Below are 18019 nucleotides of genomic sequence, written 5' to 3'. Positions count from 1 at the left end.
GGAAACGATTTTGCAAGTAAAGCATTTTTTTTGGCCAGATGAAAGTTAATGGACAGGTCCCTTATTAATGCCAAGTTAGCAGATTTGTGTATCTGGAACTCTTCCGGTCTTGCCAAAGGCGAAAACGATTGCTACAATCTTTCAAAGATCGATTTGGATGATGATGCGATCTTAAAGCTGATTAATTTAAATGTACTTTTGAGACGGAAGTTGAATAATTTAAATGATCTTTTGAGACAAAACGTTAATGACCTGTTATGTTAAGCAAGATACTCTATCAGGTCAGGACTGCTTTATTTATTTTACCCCATTATTAAGACAACTTTTTCTGGAAATTGCAAGTACTTGGATCATTTTTTAATAAGGTTGAAGTACACGAATATTTGCATTTATTTTTCTTAATCTAAATACACCATGCCGAGGTGGCACTGGATTTCCTGGTACCTCAACACTGAGGCTAATCACGTCTCCTTCGAATGCAGGCTTATCTTCGGCTTCGAGGCGTTCACCATTATGAAAGGTTCCATTCAAGGAATTCTGTTGAGCAAATGTTTTTTTATTCATCGAATTTTTTAGACAATTTACTGCTGAAAATGCAACTTACCATAGATCTTAACATCACTCCTGTCCTACCAACTATTATGTTTAAGTGTTCTCGGGAAAGATAATCGTAGAATGCACTGAGACATATATTGCAGCGGGAATGACGACCAATTATGTTGCCTCCGAAAGACAACAGGACTCTGTCCCTTGTTGTCACATGCTCCAAGAACCAGGAATAGCCGCCATTTGCGTTGTTTCCATAAAAACCCATTTTGCACATAACTGTATTCTATTAACTAAGAATAGAGGCTATGCTAAGGCACAAAGGTTTAAGAATGCAACATGTAAAGTGCATCTCAAATTTCAGGGCTGAACAGTCAATTTAAATAAGATATCAGTGGGAGGAAAACCGTGATTTAAATGGAATATATCGATATACGTAACGGTTATCGATAGAACCCACAGGTGTGCGCTTGGCACACTTTTTGGTATTTTCACAACGCGCTAGTACCTACTGAATACATTGAGCGCGAAACTTTTCTAATGTCGTCAAATAAGCGAAAAGCAAATAATAACACGCAGATAAATAGTTATCAACAGCCAGATTCCAAACGATTTTGCAATGAAAGCATCTTGTGGCCAGATGACAGCCAAGGGGATAGTTTCTTTTCCAATGCTAAGTTGGAAGATTTGCTCAGTGGCAACAACCAAAGTAATGGGCAGCTGGAACTCTTCGGCACTCAAGCTCCAACCCCACAACACAATTTGAGTGGATCTGACAATGGACTATTTGCTGATATATCTTTTCCTGAACCATCAATTACCCCGTCGCCAAAGGTGGAAACAAAAAACTCGTCGGGATCTTTCCAAGATCAACCTAGATGATGATGAGACCACAGCTGATGAGATCTTTAAGCAGATAAATTTAAATGATCTCAGCGTTGCGGAAATGGAGGACATCTTCCACGGTGCAGAAGATTACAGTGATCCGTTACAGCAAAATACACAAATTTTCCTAGATGCCGTTGCCTTTAAGAAACCCAAGACACCCCTTGTTAGCAAGGGCAATGTGGAAGTAAAGGAGACAATAGCAAACAACGAATCTCATTTGTTATCGAAGTCCTTGTTTGAGTCTTCCGTCCAGGGGACACAATATGAGACATGTGAGAAGCTGCAAAATTGTTCTATGCTGGATCCCATGTTGTGGGAGAGTCAGGCATTTGCCGATTTCGAGCAGCAACAGCAGCAGCAGCAAAACATCGAATATCCGACATTTCCCTCCAAAGGTGACTTCTACGGCCTTCCAGATAAAGTGCGTCATATGATATTTGAGCATAAAAGTATTAAGAGTTTATATGGTAATAACTCAGTGGAGAGTTTTCTTTTTTGAAATTCATTAATCACTATTAATTTTAGAGTGGCAAGATGAGTGCCTAAATTTGCCTGCAATACGCCAGCGTAAAAATCTTATTTATGCTTTACCCACAAGTGGAGGCAAGACATTGGTGGCCGAAATTCTAATGTTACGCGAGCTACTTTGCCGGGAGAAGAATGTCTTATTTATCTTACCCTACGTGTCCATAGTACAAGAAAAAGTCAGTGCCATGTCCCCATTCGCAATTGCCTTGGATTTTCTAGTCGAGGAATATACAGCTGGCAAGGGTAAATGTCCACCACAACCATGCCGAAAGAGGCGTAGACTCTTTGTGGCCTCAATAGAAAAAGGTGCTGTACTAATGGATAGCTTGATTGATGTGGAGAGACCACATGAGATCGGTTTGGTGGTGGTGGATGAGTTGCATTTGATTGGCGAAAAAGGTAGGGGAGCCACCTTGGAGGCTCTTCTCACCAAAGTAATGTTTCTAAATGGTCTGTGCTAGACTTTTCTCCCTTAAAAAAGATTTTGATTAAAACTTTTATTTTTAGCTGGCATCCAAATAGTGGGCATGAGTGCGACCATAGGTAATCTATCCGAGATTTCATCGTTCCTCAAGGCAGATGTGTATACCCGTGGGTTTCGACCCGTAGAATTAAAAGAATACATCAAATGTGGCACTGATCTACTACAAATTCATCCAAATGGTAAAACTCCAGAGGAGATTTTTATCCCTAGCCGCAGGGTAAACTTTAATGTAAGTCAGAAACGTTTTTAATATTGTGTGGTCATTAATTTAGATTCTTATTTCCCTTACAGTATAGTCCCGCTGTGGAACGTGCCGATCCGGATCATTTGGCTGGATTGATAAGTGAATGTGCCCCAGAACATTGCTGCCTGGTGTTTTGCCCCACCCGCAAGAACTGTGAGAATGTCGCCCTTCTCCTGAGTCGTATTGTGCCCAAGCAAAAGTTTTTAGAACATCGTCAGAGCGAGAAAGTTGATCTCATGGACGCATTGGATAAAATATGTGGCATTCTTAGTCCTGTTTTAGCCAAAACTTTGCCCTATGGCATTGCCTATCATCACTCGGGTCTGACGACAGATGAAAGAAAGTATATTGAAACCGCATATAGATTTGGGGTAATCACTGTCATCTGTTGTACATCAACTTTGGCAGCTGGCGTCAATTTGCCAGCCAAACGGGTCATCATACGTGCTCCATATGTTGGCCAGGAATTTATGACATTGTGTAAATACAAACAAATGGTCGGACGTGCAGGTCGCGCCGGTTTGGGTGAGGCTGGCGAGAGTATATTGATTACCCAGAGCAAGGATAATCTGCAAGTAGGACAAATGATGTTCTCACCCATGGATAAAGCATTAAGTTCAATGGATCACTTGGAAGCAGTTGGATTACAGGTAAGTATTGCATTCATTCCAAACATAAATGATTCTATAAAATTATAATGGAGAAAGAACATGTCATGTAACTAAAATTTTATATATGTTTTCTTTGCTTACTTTGCTTACTTTGCAGTCTCTTATTTTAAGTGTGATTGGACTTAATCTGGCTGAATGCCGTCGAGATTTGAATCGTTTAATTAATAGCACTTTGTTAGCCGTACAAGCTAATGCTCTAGATGTGGCTGTAGATGATGTGGTGCTACGTATCCTACGGGAAATGTTCAAAAACAAAGTTCTCCAACTATCGGAACCGCAGAATAATAGAATGAATAAAAATAATTGCTCAGATATTATAACGACACAGGATATAAGTCAAACAGCAACAACATCAAATCGTTCGGCGGCAAATGATCGTCGTTTGCTAATAGGCCAATCGACACGTTTTCAATTGACCAGTATAGGCAAAGCTGCCTTTAAGGCGGGCATCGATTATAAACGGGCCTATGCAATACACAAAGAACTGAAATTGGCTCAGCAACAGCTCATCCTTACCAATTATCTGCATCTACTATATTTGATTGTATGTTTTAATTCGAATGAGCGCGGTGATGAACTCTTTCCTGCCGATGCATTGCGTCTGTTTCATGCCTACTCATCGCTAACTACAAATAAGCAAGCAATATTCCGACAATTGGGCTTCACTGAGGCTCATGCTGCTAAATTATTTAAAAATCAGTCGGTTCAAGGTCCATTGGCTCTTCAATTGAATCGTCTTTACAAAGTGCTTGTATTGGATGATATATTGGATCTACAGCCTCTGCCCAATGTGGCATCCAAATATAATGTGGAGCGTGGCACATTGCAGCACTTGATTAGCCAGTCCATAGCTGCCTCGAGTGCCATTGTTCGACTTTGTGAGGAAATCGATGAATTGTGGTGCTTTAAGCCATTGTTCGAGAGAATTCTACGTAAAATGGATCGCTGTGGAACCTTGGAACTGGAGCCTTTATTGGAATTGCCTTTAGTGAAAATTGTAAGTGGCTCTACAGTATATTGAATGGTTTAAGAAATAACCCTTTGAATTTTCTTCCATTTTTTTAGAATCGTGCCAAGCAACTCTTTGCAGCAGGCTTTAAATCCATTGAGGATATTGCCAAAACACATCCCATGAATTTAGTTAAATCCGTCGAGCATATGCCACTTAAAGTGGCCACTGAAATTATATCAGCCGCCAAGGTTTGAATTTGTTTTTGGAATCTTACAAATAGCAAAGAGTGATATATTCTTAAAAATATATCTGTCTATTAAGCTGAAAAGACTTAATGAAGTCTGTATTATGGGAATAATTAATTAATTGATATTGTTTTACAGTTGTTGTTGTTTCCCACTAAATTTATTATCCTTCTCTCTTCCTGACAGATAATTCTAATGAAAAAACTTGATCATTTGGAAGAGGAAACTGAAAATCTTAAAGTCTGCCTACAAACAAATCGTGAGGAATAAGAAAGAAAAGTGAAACGAAAACGAATGGTAAATAAGTTTTTGGTTTTTTATAATTATTATGATTTTATTTTATATGTGTTTTTTTGTTTTTTAATATTAGACGCTGCGACTTAAGTCCCTTAAATATTATTCCGCATACAAAAGTTTTTTTTTTTCCTATGCGAACTTTTTTGTTATACAATTTGTGTTTTTGTTTTTGTTTTGTTTAAATTAGGATACTTATTTTTGATTTTCTCTAAAATTTACATTAAGGACATCAGCTGTAAATGATTGATGTCGTCGTTTGCTGCTCTGTTTGTGGTTTCTTTCAGTATTTGTAGTTGATTTACAGATAAAAACTACTAGATAAAAAAAAAAAAAAAACACTTTTATCAATCAAATTTGCCAGAATTGTTGATTTTTGTTTTGTTTCGGCTACTATCACGACAATTGAGTATTATACATGTATACATATATATGTATTTAGTTATATATATATATATAAAATGTATACCTATATGTTTTAAGTTAAGGGCAAATGAGCAAAAATGGGCTGGGCACACAATCTAAGATGATCTATAGTTTAAATTCTCTCAAGTGTCCTGACATGGTTTGTTTAGTGAAATATTTGTTGCAAAATTATTTATAAAGAAAATATAATTTAATATTAAATACGTAAAGTAGTGTGAATTTGTTTTGTGTAAGTTAATTTTTAAATTTTGTTATTTTACCTTTTTAGTTAAATGGGGAATGTGAAATAAATTCTATAAAAAGAAAACTGCACAAATTTATTTAAGCTATTTGCCCTTAAATTAAGAATTATAAGTAATTATCATTCTCTTCGACTAAAAATTACATAGAGTTAGAGAGTTTTCTTTTTTTTTTGTTTTTGTTTGCTGCAAGGATGTAGAAAATGGAACCAAAATGTGTGCACCATGTTGCATGGAGGCAGAACATTCTCTCGTTCTCTACCATTATTGTTTCTTTTTGTTTTTTTGTATTGTATTTACAACTGTTGGAAGAAATTGAAATTTAAAGGAGAATTTGTGACTGGACGACAAACAGGATTCGATGGTGTGTTTTACTCACCTTGATTTCACAGTGTACGAGATCTGTGAACGAAAGACAAACAGACTAATAGGCAAAGTCATCGTAGAAATGCTGGGCGACCCTTACTGCTGCGGCTGATCCTCCGGCAGCAGGGTATTCGTGTCGATGTGAACGCGTCCCTTGCGGCGATGGGCCGACAATAGCCCGCCGGCGTATATCTGTCGATGAGAAATAGGAATCACTATGATAGCCACCAGCTGCTGGTGATGATGAAGCGGATAATGAGGATAATGATTGCTGAGGCTGAGCCTGAGCCTGAGACTGAGACTGAGGCTGTTGCTGCGGCTGATAGGCAAATGGATTATTGTAGGCGCTGGCATAGGGGCGATATTGAAGCTGTTGTTGCTGTTGCTGTTGTTGCTGTGGATGTTGATGTGGATGCGAATGCGTATGCGAATGCGAATGGGTGGATAACGGTTTAAGCGTAGGATCTAGTGCATCATTTAAGGTCACATCGTAATCATTCTCATAGAGCTCATCCAAATTAAGTTTGGGACGTTGTTGCTCTTGATTGCGTTTGGGCGTGGCTGGCGGCAAAGCACTGCGCGGTGGCAATGTGGTACGAGATAATGGCGCTGGTTGCTTGCGCCTCTCATTGATAATCCGATCAGCCGCATCATCATCATCATCATCATCATCAGCAGCCACATCAATATCATCGTCATTGTTGTTGTTATTTTGACTTCTTAACAATGGTGCCCCATGTTCGAGCAGACGAACACCTGATATGGTGGAGCCCATATCAATGGGTGTACTCTGAGTGGTCGGTGGAGCTGGGGATGATGATGGTTTCAAAGCCACGCCCACTGGTTGCAGGCCACGCGGTAAATAAGGACTACCACCACGTGAGGGCAAAAATGGACGTTTGACCACACGTACCGCAGAAGGCCGCAATGAGGGCTTAACTGGCTCCAGTTCCTCTACCGGCTCCTGATCGTCGTGCTGCGGCTGCTGTTCCTGCTGTTGCTCCTTGATAGGCTCTTCCGGTTCGATTCTTTGTCTTGTCTGCTTCCTTCGAGCCAACAAGTTTACCCTTGGTCGTTGCGATGGAGGCGCTTCAGCTTCATCTTTATCATCTGCATGAATGTCCTCCGCTTCGACAATTGGCTGACGTGGACGCGGTATGCTCTTACGTGGAGCTGGCTTTGCCCTCACCCGTTGCCCTCTAATAGGAGGTTCATCTTCATCCAAGAAGTCGACATCAGCTGCCGACGATGGTGGAGGTGCTCTGGTTCTGGCCTGAGGTCTTGCCTGTTGCTGTTGTTGCTTACGGCGCGTTGTGGGGGGCTCTTCATAGTAATCATCGTCAAGAGCAACTTTCTTCTCTGTCACTGGCTTACGTAGGGGATTCCTTGTGGGTCCAGCTGGTCGCCGGCGTGAGGGTGCCAATGTGCTTCTAACTGGCAACGGTTGATCATATTCATCATCTGCTGCTCCCTCTTGTTGAGCTTCCTGTTGATAATAGTCGTCATCCAAATCGGATTTTGGTGTTGTTGTAGCTGTATTTGTCTTTTGCACTGGATATGAGTATTTCTTTTTCTCATTAATTGGCACCGGCCGGGCTATACGTGGCGGGGCCCGCGGACGTGCATAAACCGAAGCTGCAGCTGCTTTCGGTGTTATGAATTCCGTCAATGATTTGGCTGTGGATGTTTTTATTTTCTGTGGCGTTTGCTCCTCGGCTGCCTCTTCTTGATCAACATCCGCATAGGGTTTCTCGTAGTCATCAAGATCGTCCAGAGCTGCAGATGATAGAGAACTGGGCGTGGTGCTACCCAAACGTTTCTCATTCGAACGGCGACGATTCAGCAAAGGTGTGCGATCCTCGTTAAAACTGCGTCGTCCCTCTGCTTGCGGTTTGCGTGCTGATATCTTGCGTCCAGCTGAAGCTGGCTTACGTCGACGACTTCCTCCACGTCGATCATCGTAATCTTCGTCCAATGGATCTTCATCCTCATCCCTATAGCGATTGCGATTGCGTCGTGGTGGCGGCGGCGCCGCAGCGGGCTTCTCATCTTCATATTCATCGTCATAGTCGACCTCTTTGATGGGCTTTCTATGACGTTGCCTCTTCGTTTTCTGACGTCTATTGAAGCGCTCTTCATAGTAATCGTCTTCGTATTGCTGCTGCTGCTCATCTTCCTCATCGTAATAATAATCATCTAGTGGTCGTCGATGATCATATGGACGCCTACGCTGTGGACGCTGTGGCACTCTACGTCTATGCGGTTGGGTAGGTGGAGGCTCTGTGGTTGAAGTTGACGTCGATGTCGTTGTGGTGGCCATATACAATTCGTCGTTTCTGCATACATAAAAGATTTGTTCATATTTATAACAGTCTTCTCGTTTAGAATCGTCTTGCCACTTCTTACCTATTCCAATATTTCTGTGATCCCTCGCAGTCCACATCGGAGGCGAAATGGCAAATGAACGTACGTTGATCGAATGCCGTAAAATTGGCGCACAGAAAGTCGTGACGTATGCCATAGACACAGTGATGATAGATCTGTCAAGTCAAGAGATTCATTTTCAATATGTATATTTTAGCAAGCATATCTAATCTACTACCATGACTAAAGTAAATCTTTATCGTTTATTGCTTCGTTTCGGCATACATAAACCAATTTTTGAGGTCAAGATCGTGGCGTAAACAAGTTTGTTTGTTTTTTTATTTTTTCGGGCACATTGAGGCGACAACGAAAAAGAAATTACCCACCATTACGTGTATGTGTGTGTGTGTGTGTGTGTGTGCGTATTTAGGGTTGACCAATTGTCATACAAGGTTGTCGACTTTATCGTTTACTTACTTAGTTACTAGTTACCCACCTGACACTTGTATTCAATGGAGGCATAGAAACCATCGTGAAGTCCCTCACATTTAAAATGGATCTCATCTTGGGGTGGTACAGTCGATAAAAATGGATAGCTCGATAGATTATAGCTAAAATAAAAGGAAAACGAGTTTTAACACTCGGAATAATAATCTAATTCATTGAGTTCTCAACTTACCCTCTCAGCTCTCTGGGTAAATTTGGATCCCAGATATAATCAATTTGAGGTATTCCCGTTAACTTGGAGTTCTTTGATATCGTGACATTATCATCCTAGAAAAACAAAGATGCAAAGTTATTACTTATCCGCCATGGATGCCATTCAAGCTTAGTCCTTTTGATTCTCCCACCTTTGCATTTTCAGTTCCATCTCCACTGGGTGGCACTTGCTGCTCATCATCATCCGATGAAGCTGCCGTTTCTTGAGTTTCCGGTGTTTCTGTTGTTGTTGTTGTTGTTTTTGTGCTTGTTGTGGAGGCGGGTGTTTTGGCAATTGAAACCTTCTTGAAGGGCAGCGCAGCATCCGTAGAGGCCAAAAGACTCAAAAGCAGCACTAATTAAACAAAAAAAAAAAAAAAGAAAAGAGAGGGGTCAAGAGATTTTTGTTATATTGATTGCATAAGTATGTATTTATATGTATTTTTTTTGGCAATTATATCACTTTCGATGGGATAACAGGTAGGAGCTATCATTCCGGTCTTTGGTGAACTGGATTTAAAAATAAAAATAAACCTTTTATTTTCAACTTACCTGCCGCTGGTATGAACAACAGCCAACGTTTGGCTCTTTTCATTTTGTGGATTGATTTTTGATTTGTTTTTAAATTTTGCTGTTTGTTTCTTCACAAATTTTCTTTCCTCCCTCTTGGGTATTTGTATATATATTTTTTCTTGTTTAGCTATAATCAAAGAGAAAAAAAGACAGAAATAGTTTTAATGAACCTTAGTTCATTGTACGCTGAAAGAACAAAAAAAGGAAAATAAAAAGAAATTCTCGAATTCTGAATCAAAAGTTAATTTAATATTTTCGGCACGAATATTCGAGAATTGAATTGGCCTGGCCCGCACTCACGTAGTTTGCTTTGTGCTGAACTTAACGTTATTTCAACGTGTCGGCGGAAAAGAAAGATGGAAAGAAAGCCACTTCCCTCCCTCCTCCCCCCTAGGCAATCGGACAGATTTGGTGTGTAGAAAGTGTTCTACAGTCTAACTGTAGTGAAAATTCTGTTTATATGGAAATACATACATTCTGTGAAAATCGGTTGCATACCACTTTCGATGTTAACCAAAAGAGAACTAATTAATTTTAAATTTAAAAACAACATTGCCATTTGCCATGATTTACATGATTCTTGCAAATGTTTAGTAAACATTAAGCTAAAAGTCAAAACTTTTAGTATCAATTTAGAAAACTATGAAAAATAATAATGCTACCCAACAAATGAAGACTGAAGATAAGACTGATCAGGTTTTATTCGTAAAAAATGCAAATTATTGAATCTTTACAGTCCTAGACATAGCTTCTTAAGAGACTTGCACTCATTCCCTATACATACATACATAACCATATATGTATATATCCTACAAATATATATAGATAAGCTTTGTGAATCTTCTTGAATGAAATGTCTGCTGGAAAATTCTTCAAATAATAATAATATAAGTCAAAATTCATAGAGAAATATGATTTTTTTCAAACATAATCTTTCGTGATATTGAAACAAAAGAATTGGAAGATTTGAAAACTAACAAGTTCGTTGCCTAAGTCATTTGTTTGTGGGTTATGTAGATAAAAAGTAAAATCTGACTTAAAAGTTAAATCTGGTAAAGTTACTCAAATCATTTAAATAAAGATGTCAATACAAACTGTTTGAGAAAATTAAGCGAATTGAAATACTAGTTTTTGAATACAATGAATAATAATTTTTTTCGGTATTCAATTTGCATTTATTATTTGTTTCTTTTTCTCTCTCTCTCTCTCTTATCCGTTTGATTATATAATTTGCTAATAGAAGAACCCTTTGGCATTTACCATTTAATAGAATGCAGTTATACTATACAGATTATAATCTGTCGACAGCAATTATCATATATTTTGTCAGTCAAAAACCGAATATACATGGATATATAACTTTGGGTACATATAGAAAAAGAAAAAAAAAACAATCACAAGCCATCAACTGATACATTCATTTGCAAAATGTCAAAAAGTGCCAAACAAGCATCAGAAATGTGCATTTAAAATGCACAACACAATACACACAATCGCACACCCACACACACACACACACACTGGCATGGGGTGTGAATAAAACAAAATCTTTGTGCCATGAATAAATGGAAAGGATGGGCAGTCGTCGTCACATTTAGGTATTTCAATGAAACGACTTCAAGGAAAAACCGAATCAAACAATGGGCAATAAAATGAACTGATTGCAATCCCAATGATCGATATGCTCTCTCTCTCTCTCTCTCTGTCTCTTACAATGTTGTATCGATTGCTGCTGCCAAATCGCAATGATCCAATGAACTTTTCTAAACTATGTAGTAAACTTTAGATATAATTAACTAAAGTGTGGCTGTATGTCTGTCTGGCAGTCTCTCTAAAATGTATATAGGCATGTCGGAGTTTTGTATATACATATATATAGACATATGTTTAGTTGTTTGTATAGTTTGTATTTCACTGCGTAGTGAAAATGAAAGTGTTCAAATTGCTATTCGGTTTTCAATTTGATATAGTTATGCATTGTTATTTGCTCAGTTATTCGTTAATTGTGTGTACTCTCTGGGTAGCTACCCTTTCGCCTGGTGGTGGTGCTGTTTGCTGCTTTTTGGTCAGTTTACTTACGTAAAGTAAGCAAAAAGACGTTTAGGGAGAGCGAGAGCGAGAGAGAGAGAGAGAGGGGGGAGATATGGGGAAGCAAAACGAAATACAAGCAAAACGAACGAGCTAAAATAAAACGCAAAGTGACATTGAAGGCTGTGCAACCTAACTAATTATGCAATTACCTGCCACTTGACGCGTTTTTCCCCTCCACCACCACCACCATTGTCTCTCTCTCTCCCCATCTCACAATTTATATCTCTTTCTTGATTACTGTCTCTTTGTTTAACTTAACGGAAATCGAACAGCTAAGAAATTAAGTGGTAAGATAGCCACATTTTAATTTTAGCTGAATTTGTAAAAGTATTGCTCAGTGGTGTACGAAAATTGGTTTGAACAGGATCGGCATCGAAAATCAATGAAACTTTACTGCAAGTCAAAAGAAAAATTTATTTATATTATTAAAATTAATCTCATTTGATGACTAATTCAAATTTAATAATTGAATCTCTTGCAACTCTGTTTTACCCAACTGTTATATCGCTTGTGTCCTTAGAACGAGTCATACGAAATGTGTTATACCAACGAAGGAAGCAGAGGAGTACTGTACTATCAGAAGTGTTATACTTTTGTCAATATTAATGATTTTGAAAATTGACATACGATAACTGTACTTAACCTTAAGAACACTATTAGGTTACGGCTATACTATGTATATAAAGGAGTGACTTTCAAAACTGTTATACACAAGAACCATTTTAAAGGTCTTTTATAAAGCGCTTTCAGTGAACAATTACATAGAATCATAGAATCAAAAGTGTTATACAAATCTTGGCTCTAATTCGGTTCGCCTCGTTTACACATTTAAATTAAACTGTTATACAGCAGAGCTAATTATCCTGTTTAAAGTAAATATCGAGGAACTTAATAATAATAATAATGCCAAAAACAAACGATTCAATAGAAGAAGAGCTCATTGAGTGGTAAAAATATATATTGATTGATTTTAAGTCTATTGAGTAAGTATTTATGTATATCAATTTCTGCTAGAACTAATCAAAATTCATTGGAATTGAAATATGCAAATGTCTTTGTCTATCTCTGTCTGTCTGAGTGTGTGTGTGTGTGTGTGTTCTTTGTATTTCTCTCGTTTTTAGTATCTATGCGGTGGCAATTCTAATATATATAAAAATTTTATTCATTTTATATTTTAATTGTATTCATTAGTTTTAGAAAACAAAGGTCATTCCTCAATAAGTCATGTCTTCGAGACTTTTATGATAAATGAAGCCATACGGCTAAATAAGGTAAATTTATGGTTCAGTCTTTTGTGTCTGGGCTACTTTTGTGCAATGTGTATTGTTTAACAAAATATATAATATATGTGATATAAAATGCCTATTAATAATGAATGTTGGTTTATACGGTTGTTATTGTTGTTGCCTCTTCGTTTTAGGCATCTAATATTTTACAGCCCACCAGCAACAACAGCAACAGCAACAGCAACAACAACAACAACAACACCAAACAACTTTGTCTCTTGCCTGGCTTATTGTCTTTAATCAAGTTCAAATTCAAGGCTAAGTCACACTCACACAGAAAGAAAAGTAAGTAAGTAGACAGAAAAGTAATTTGTTCAAGAATTCTATTTCTATTTGGGTTTATTAACCACAACAACAAGAATAATTTCACGATTTAACCAAGTTAGTTGAGAAGATTTTGTCCTAATCGTGTGCAAACTCTTGTGCATGCCCTCGTATACCCGGCGGATACATAATATACCGGTAAATAAATGATGATGCATCATCAAGTTGATCATCATCAGGTTTAAAAATGAAACATTAAGCATAGAAACAAATCTAGATCTGATTTAAGGAAGTTTCCAATTAAATTTTATGTAGATTTTTTTTTAATTTGTTGGTTGGTTTTTTTTTTTGTGTGTTTGCCATGGAAATTTCCTTGAATTTGTGCAAATTTCCCATAATTTGTTAATAAATTTCGCTTAGAATTGAAAAGAATAAAAGAAGAAAAAAAAAACGAGATAAAGATTATTCTTAAGGTTATTCACAGTCTAAACTTAAAAGACAATAAACAATTAAAATTAATTTTTGTATAATTTTTTTTTTTCGTTTTCGGTGTGTTTTTTTTTTTTTTTTGCATTATTTAAGAGACTCTACACTCTCGATTTCATTTACATTTTTCTTCGACGTCAGCAACTGGTTCCCCCTTGGGGCCCCTCCCCCCTCGTACCTCACACTTCCCTCCTTTTTTTTTGTGGATGAGTTTTTATGATAACTAATTTGTTGTTGTTGTTGTTGCTTTTAGTTGTTGGCTTTAGTTGCCTCAACCGGTTGCAGACAGAAGTCAAAAGTTGTTGGCGTCGTCGTCTCTCTGCAGCAAGAAATTAGCATCTCTTTTTTTTTTTTTTTATGTATTTTTTGTATTAGTTTTTGTCATTTTTTTTTCTTGGTAGCTTTCAAGGTCGGGCTTTGATTTTATTGTCTTTTTTTGGTTATTGTGTGTGCGTGTGTGTGTGTGTGTGTGTGTGTGTGTGGTCTAGTTGCAAGATTATTGATTTGTTAACCTTTTCTTAGTGCTATTGTTGTTGCTTAATGACTTCTTCACTTTTATCCGATTTGTGGTACGTGTTGGCACCATTTTTTACGTAAATGCTCCAAATTAATGGCAGATCATAAATCTGCCGGCTACCCATATTTGGTTTGTATTTGTTGTCTTTATTTTGTTTGCTGTTGGTTAAAAGGTGTGAAATTGTTGAATTGATATAACCTTCAACTACTTTTTTCTTAAATCGCTAATCTATCACTCAAAAATGCGAATTACTTAAGTTATTTCGTGTTATTAGAGACAAAAGAAGGAAGTTGAGTTGTATAAATGGCCTTGGGCGGTTGTTTACTAAATGGAGAGACATTTCCCATCTTAAATTTCATAAACAGTTTTCTTCCTAGATCTAATCTTAACCATGTTTTAAATAATCGAACGTGTATCATAAAAAACGCTATAGTTTATAGGCCTAATACATACATATATCCCAAATATAAGATTTGAAGTTAATATAGGATCGAGTAAGTAATATTTTGAAGAGTTTGAAAATTACTGTTGACTGTTTCAAATACTTATTTGGTGAACGTTTTGAAGCCGATTTCGTTTTTCAATCCCTCATTATTGGCTGTTTTGTTTCTCTTTTTCATGCAACTGCAACGGCATCTTCACACGAATGAACGAAACCAAATCCATCTCGTTTGCCAAGTGAAAACTGAGAGTTTCCTTTTGAAAAACCATTGCCATCAGATTCAATTTGTGTGTTGTGTATTTGTGCATTTATTTGTATACCATGCAAACCCCCGGCCAAAGTGTCTGTAACCCTTCCATGGCCTTGTCTGTCTGCAGGCTAGAGACACCCTTTACAAGGTTAATTAGACCAAGTTGTCCTTTTTATCCCTAACTAACTTGGTTTATTGGACGGAGTTGGCCGTGAGCTAGATAGTCTTTTGTGCATGGTATACCAAAGTCGGCTCAACGTTTTACTTAGTACTTACATATATATGCCGTTCAACAAATAAGTTTAATCCACCGATTCCGGTTAGGTTAGGGGCAGATGCGAATGATGAATGTCAATGCGAATTATTTAAAGTTGATTGGAATACCGAAATGATCGGATATGCAAAGAGACATATTACGATTATGCGTCTGTCTTTCACTCTGTCTCCCTCCATCTGCATCTCCACTGCCCTTTCTCTGTCTATCTCTAGCGATGCCCACCCATTACCATTACTTTTGGATTTGGATGGAAAGTTTCTTTTTTGGTGTTTTAACTTCTTGACTAATTAAGTTGCAACAGCCACAAAAATTGTAATAATTTTTGTTAAACGTTAAAATTAAAAATAAAAAAAAAAAGAGTGTGAAAAAAGGCAAATAAAGTGAAGAGTGAAAATCTGGCTACAACGGGAGAGATGAATGAAAGTAAAATTTCAAAATTTCGTTTGCTGTTGTTGCTGTTGTTGAGGTTGTTGTTGTAGCCGATGATGAAAGTAAAATCGGCGCAGATTGTCCGTGTATATTAGAGTATGTGTGTGTGTGTGTGTGTGGCAGATGCGCCAACTAAAAAACCAAATTGTAACTGCAAAAGAAAGAAAACTTCAAATGATGTTGTTGCTGATGATCATCATCATGATGTTGATGATGATGATGATGATGAAGTAGATAACAAACAATGTATAAGGTGCACAGTAATAATTAGCAACGCCTGAGATAATATTTCTTTTGCGAAAATTACAAAAATCAAGAGATTTTTTTTTTGGCCATGAGTTTTTTTCTTTCGTTTGGCGTGGCAACTTTGAAGGTGTCTGACTTTTAGAGCCATTTTTTTTTTTGAAACAGTTTCCAAAACAAAGGGAAAAGAGTATTGTCGAAATAAATTTAAAAAAATTTTCAATAATAACAAATTTAACTTTAACTTACCTTAAATATTTAACTTTTTTCAATTGTTTGTAATCCAAATTTTATTTTAATTGTAGGAGGGGAAATGTTTGTTTTCTATTATAATGTATTTTGTTGTTGGAACAATTTATAGTTTTTTTTTTGTTTTAGAATTTATGTTTGTATCTCTAATTATGAAAATAAAAAAAAAAATGAATGGCTTATGTCGTTTGTAGAAAAATATATAGAAACTACTTAGTTCAAAAGTAAGAAATTATTTTGAGGATTCAGAAAAAATTATATCAAGTGTTAAAGGCTCTCAGGAGGAATCCTTTTTGAAGGATTGTTTGCAATGCTCTTAATAGTTTTTGTATAGTTCAGATTTGATTCAAAGAGAATGTAACTAGAACTAGTATCAAGAAGAGGATTTGATTGTTTATCTATTTATCTCGGGACATATAAAAGTATCTAAAATCTAAAACTTAATTAGCTTTCCCTTTGCATCTATCAATATAGTGAAAACATATTTCTTTTTAGTTTTGAGCTGTTTATTTTAGTTACTTATTTAATTGTTTATTTTATTTTTCATATTTTTTTGATTATTTAAATTTATAAATTCCACATTTTTGTGTTTTGTTTTTTGTAATTAGAATATATGTCTGTGTTCTGTATAAGATAATTATTTTCTTTCGTAATTTTTTATGAGATGTTGTTAGGTATTTTTTCATAAATCAAATTTAATTTGCACTTAACAAAAGTTGAACAGTACGAAAAAAAAGCTGCCTTTACACACACCAATACACCAAACGCACACACACACATGCACAAAGAAAATTGCAAGCCACAAATGGTTTTTCTTTGTCTCTGTGTGTGTGTGTGTGTGACTGTGCACTTGTGAAAATTTTATTGCTATTTTTTTTTTCTGTTTTGTATTTTGTAACTTGTGAGTTTATATTTCTATTTTGTTATTGTTAATAATAATATTTATTTTCATGCACTTGGGAAAAACTTTGTAGAAGATTTAGGCACAGATTTTTTTCTTTTAAACACAGAAAATTTTCAAAAAAAAAAAGCAAAAAATACGAAAATCAAATTGAATTTGTTTTTATTTTATTTGTTGTTGTTGTTTTTATATAATTTAATCTCTCTTTCTGGCACACACACAAACACACGAAGGCTAGGCGCATGCTTCGTCGTCTAACTACGTTTACGTTAACTGCCACGCCCACTTACTGCTGGTGGGCTGTGGTGTGGATTTGGCTCCCAGAGAAATGAGTTGAAAAGAAAAACTTGTCCGATTGCTGCTGCCTGCCTGCCGTTCACCTGGCTAACCGTTTGCAGACTGAAATTGCAGACGGAGATTGGCCAACATGAGTTGAGAGTTGGCATAAAAAAAAAAAAAAAAAAAACACTGAAAAAATGGGAATTTGGTTATGGCAAAGCTTTTGGTCAATGCTAAAAACTGGTTTCACATTGCTTTTGCGCATGCGCGGCACGTTGCCCATTCAAATCGAGAGAGAGAGAGAACACCGAGTGGAGAAAAGGAGATGGAGAGAGAGAAACAAGAGAAAGAGCGTAACACAGAGCCAAAGATACATGAAGCTAGTCAGGTTGACGACAGAGAGATAGATAGTTTGATAGATAGACAGAGAGATTATGCGTTTATAATGAGAGACACTCACACAGAGAGAAAGAGAAGAAGAAAGAGAGTGAGCTTTTCATTTAACTTTAAGCTGGAAGAGCACTTTAATACATTGGAGCATTTTCCTTATACATTTTCCTTTTGGTAGCCCCTCCCCCCCCACCATTTACACACACACCGACACACACCAAAACATTCTGCAATAGATTTTTTGTTTGCCTTGCATTTGATTTACTTTGTGACTTTGCTTTTAAAAAACTTTTGATATTGCAGTGATCTGTATTATATACCCTGTTTATAATACAAAGGGGTATATTCAATTTCTTATGTATAAAGTTAAGATATACATAAGATTTGATGTAGATT

The 18019-nt window shown here is 36.7% G+C and overlaps 2 protein-coding genes across 6 annotated transcripts; one reads left to right on the top strand and one right to left on the bottom strand.

The window, feature by feature from the left end:
* Positions 1–1036: 1036 nt before the first annotated feature.
* Positions 1037–5585, top strand: mus301 (mutagen-sensitive 301). Its single transcript, XM_068287321.1, is given in 9 exon segments — positions 1037–1400; positions 1402–1901; positions 1960–2412; positions 2470–2675; positions 2738–3340; positions 3459–4358; positions 4427–4561; positions 4745–4855; positions 4929–5585. Coding segments are annotated over 8 exon segments (3195 nt in total). The 5' UTR covers positions 1037–1086; the 3' UTR covers positions 4829–4855; positions 4929–5585.
* On the bottom strand, positions 4871–17347 carry LOC137574866 (DNA translocase FtsK). 5 transcript variants are annotated; one of them, XR_011032055.1, is made up of 10 exons: positions 17245–17347; positions 16054–16199; positions 9499–9646; positions 9099–9301; positions 8927–9021; positions 8744–8858; positions 8290–8423; positions 6797–8219; positions 5897–6075; positions 4871–5819 (listed from the first exon to the last, which is right to left on the bottom strand). XR_011032055.1 is itself a non-coding variant. In XM_068287322.1 (9 exons), the coding sequence occupies exons 3-8, from the start codon at positions 9539–9541 to the stop codon at positions 5942–5944; spliced, it is 2868 nt and encodes a 955-aa protein (XP_068143423.1). In that variant the 5' UTR covers positions 9542–9646; positions 16054–16199; positions 17245–17347; the 3' UTR covers positions 4871–5819; positions 5897–5941. The 5 variants fall into 5 exon arrangements, 4 of the variants coding, with proteins under 4 accessions (XP_068143423.1, XP_068143424.1, XP_068143426.1 ...); XM_068287322.1 differs by having other exon boundaries at positions 5897–8219; XM_068287323.1 differs by having other exon boundaries at positions 5897–8219; positions 17174–17282.
* Between the last annotated feature and the right edge of the window lie 672 nt (positions 17348–18019).

This window comes from Drosophila tropicalis, unplaced genomic scaffold, assembly GCF_018151085.1.
Source record: "Drosophila tropicalis isolate 14030-0801.00 unplaced genomic scaffold, ASM1815108v1 contig_463, whole genome shotgun sequence".
NCBI classification, from domain to species: Eukaryota; Metazoa; Arthropoda; class Insecta; order Diptera; family Drosophilidae; genus Drosophila; species Drosophila tropicalis.
Note: the sequence above shows the minus strand (reverse complement) of the source record. Positions and strands in the feature narration are given on the sequence as shown.

Excerpts from the sequence above, each read along its gene's own strand:
- LOC137574866 (XM_068287322.1), bottom strand. The coding sequence starts at position 9,541 with ATGAAAAGAGCCAAACGTTGGCTGTTGTTCATACCAGCGGCAG. Across the intron at positions 8,859-8,926 it reads TTACCCAGAGAGCTGAGAGG|CTATAATCTATCGAGCTATC; the intron begins GTAAGTTGAGAA and ends CTTTTATTTTAG. Across the intron at positions 8,220-8,289 it reads TCACAGAAATATTGGAATAG|AAACGACGAATTGTATATGG; the intron begins GTAAGAAGTGGC and ends TTATGTATGCAG.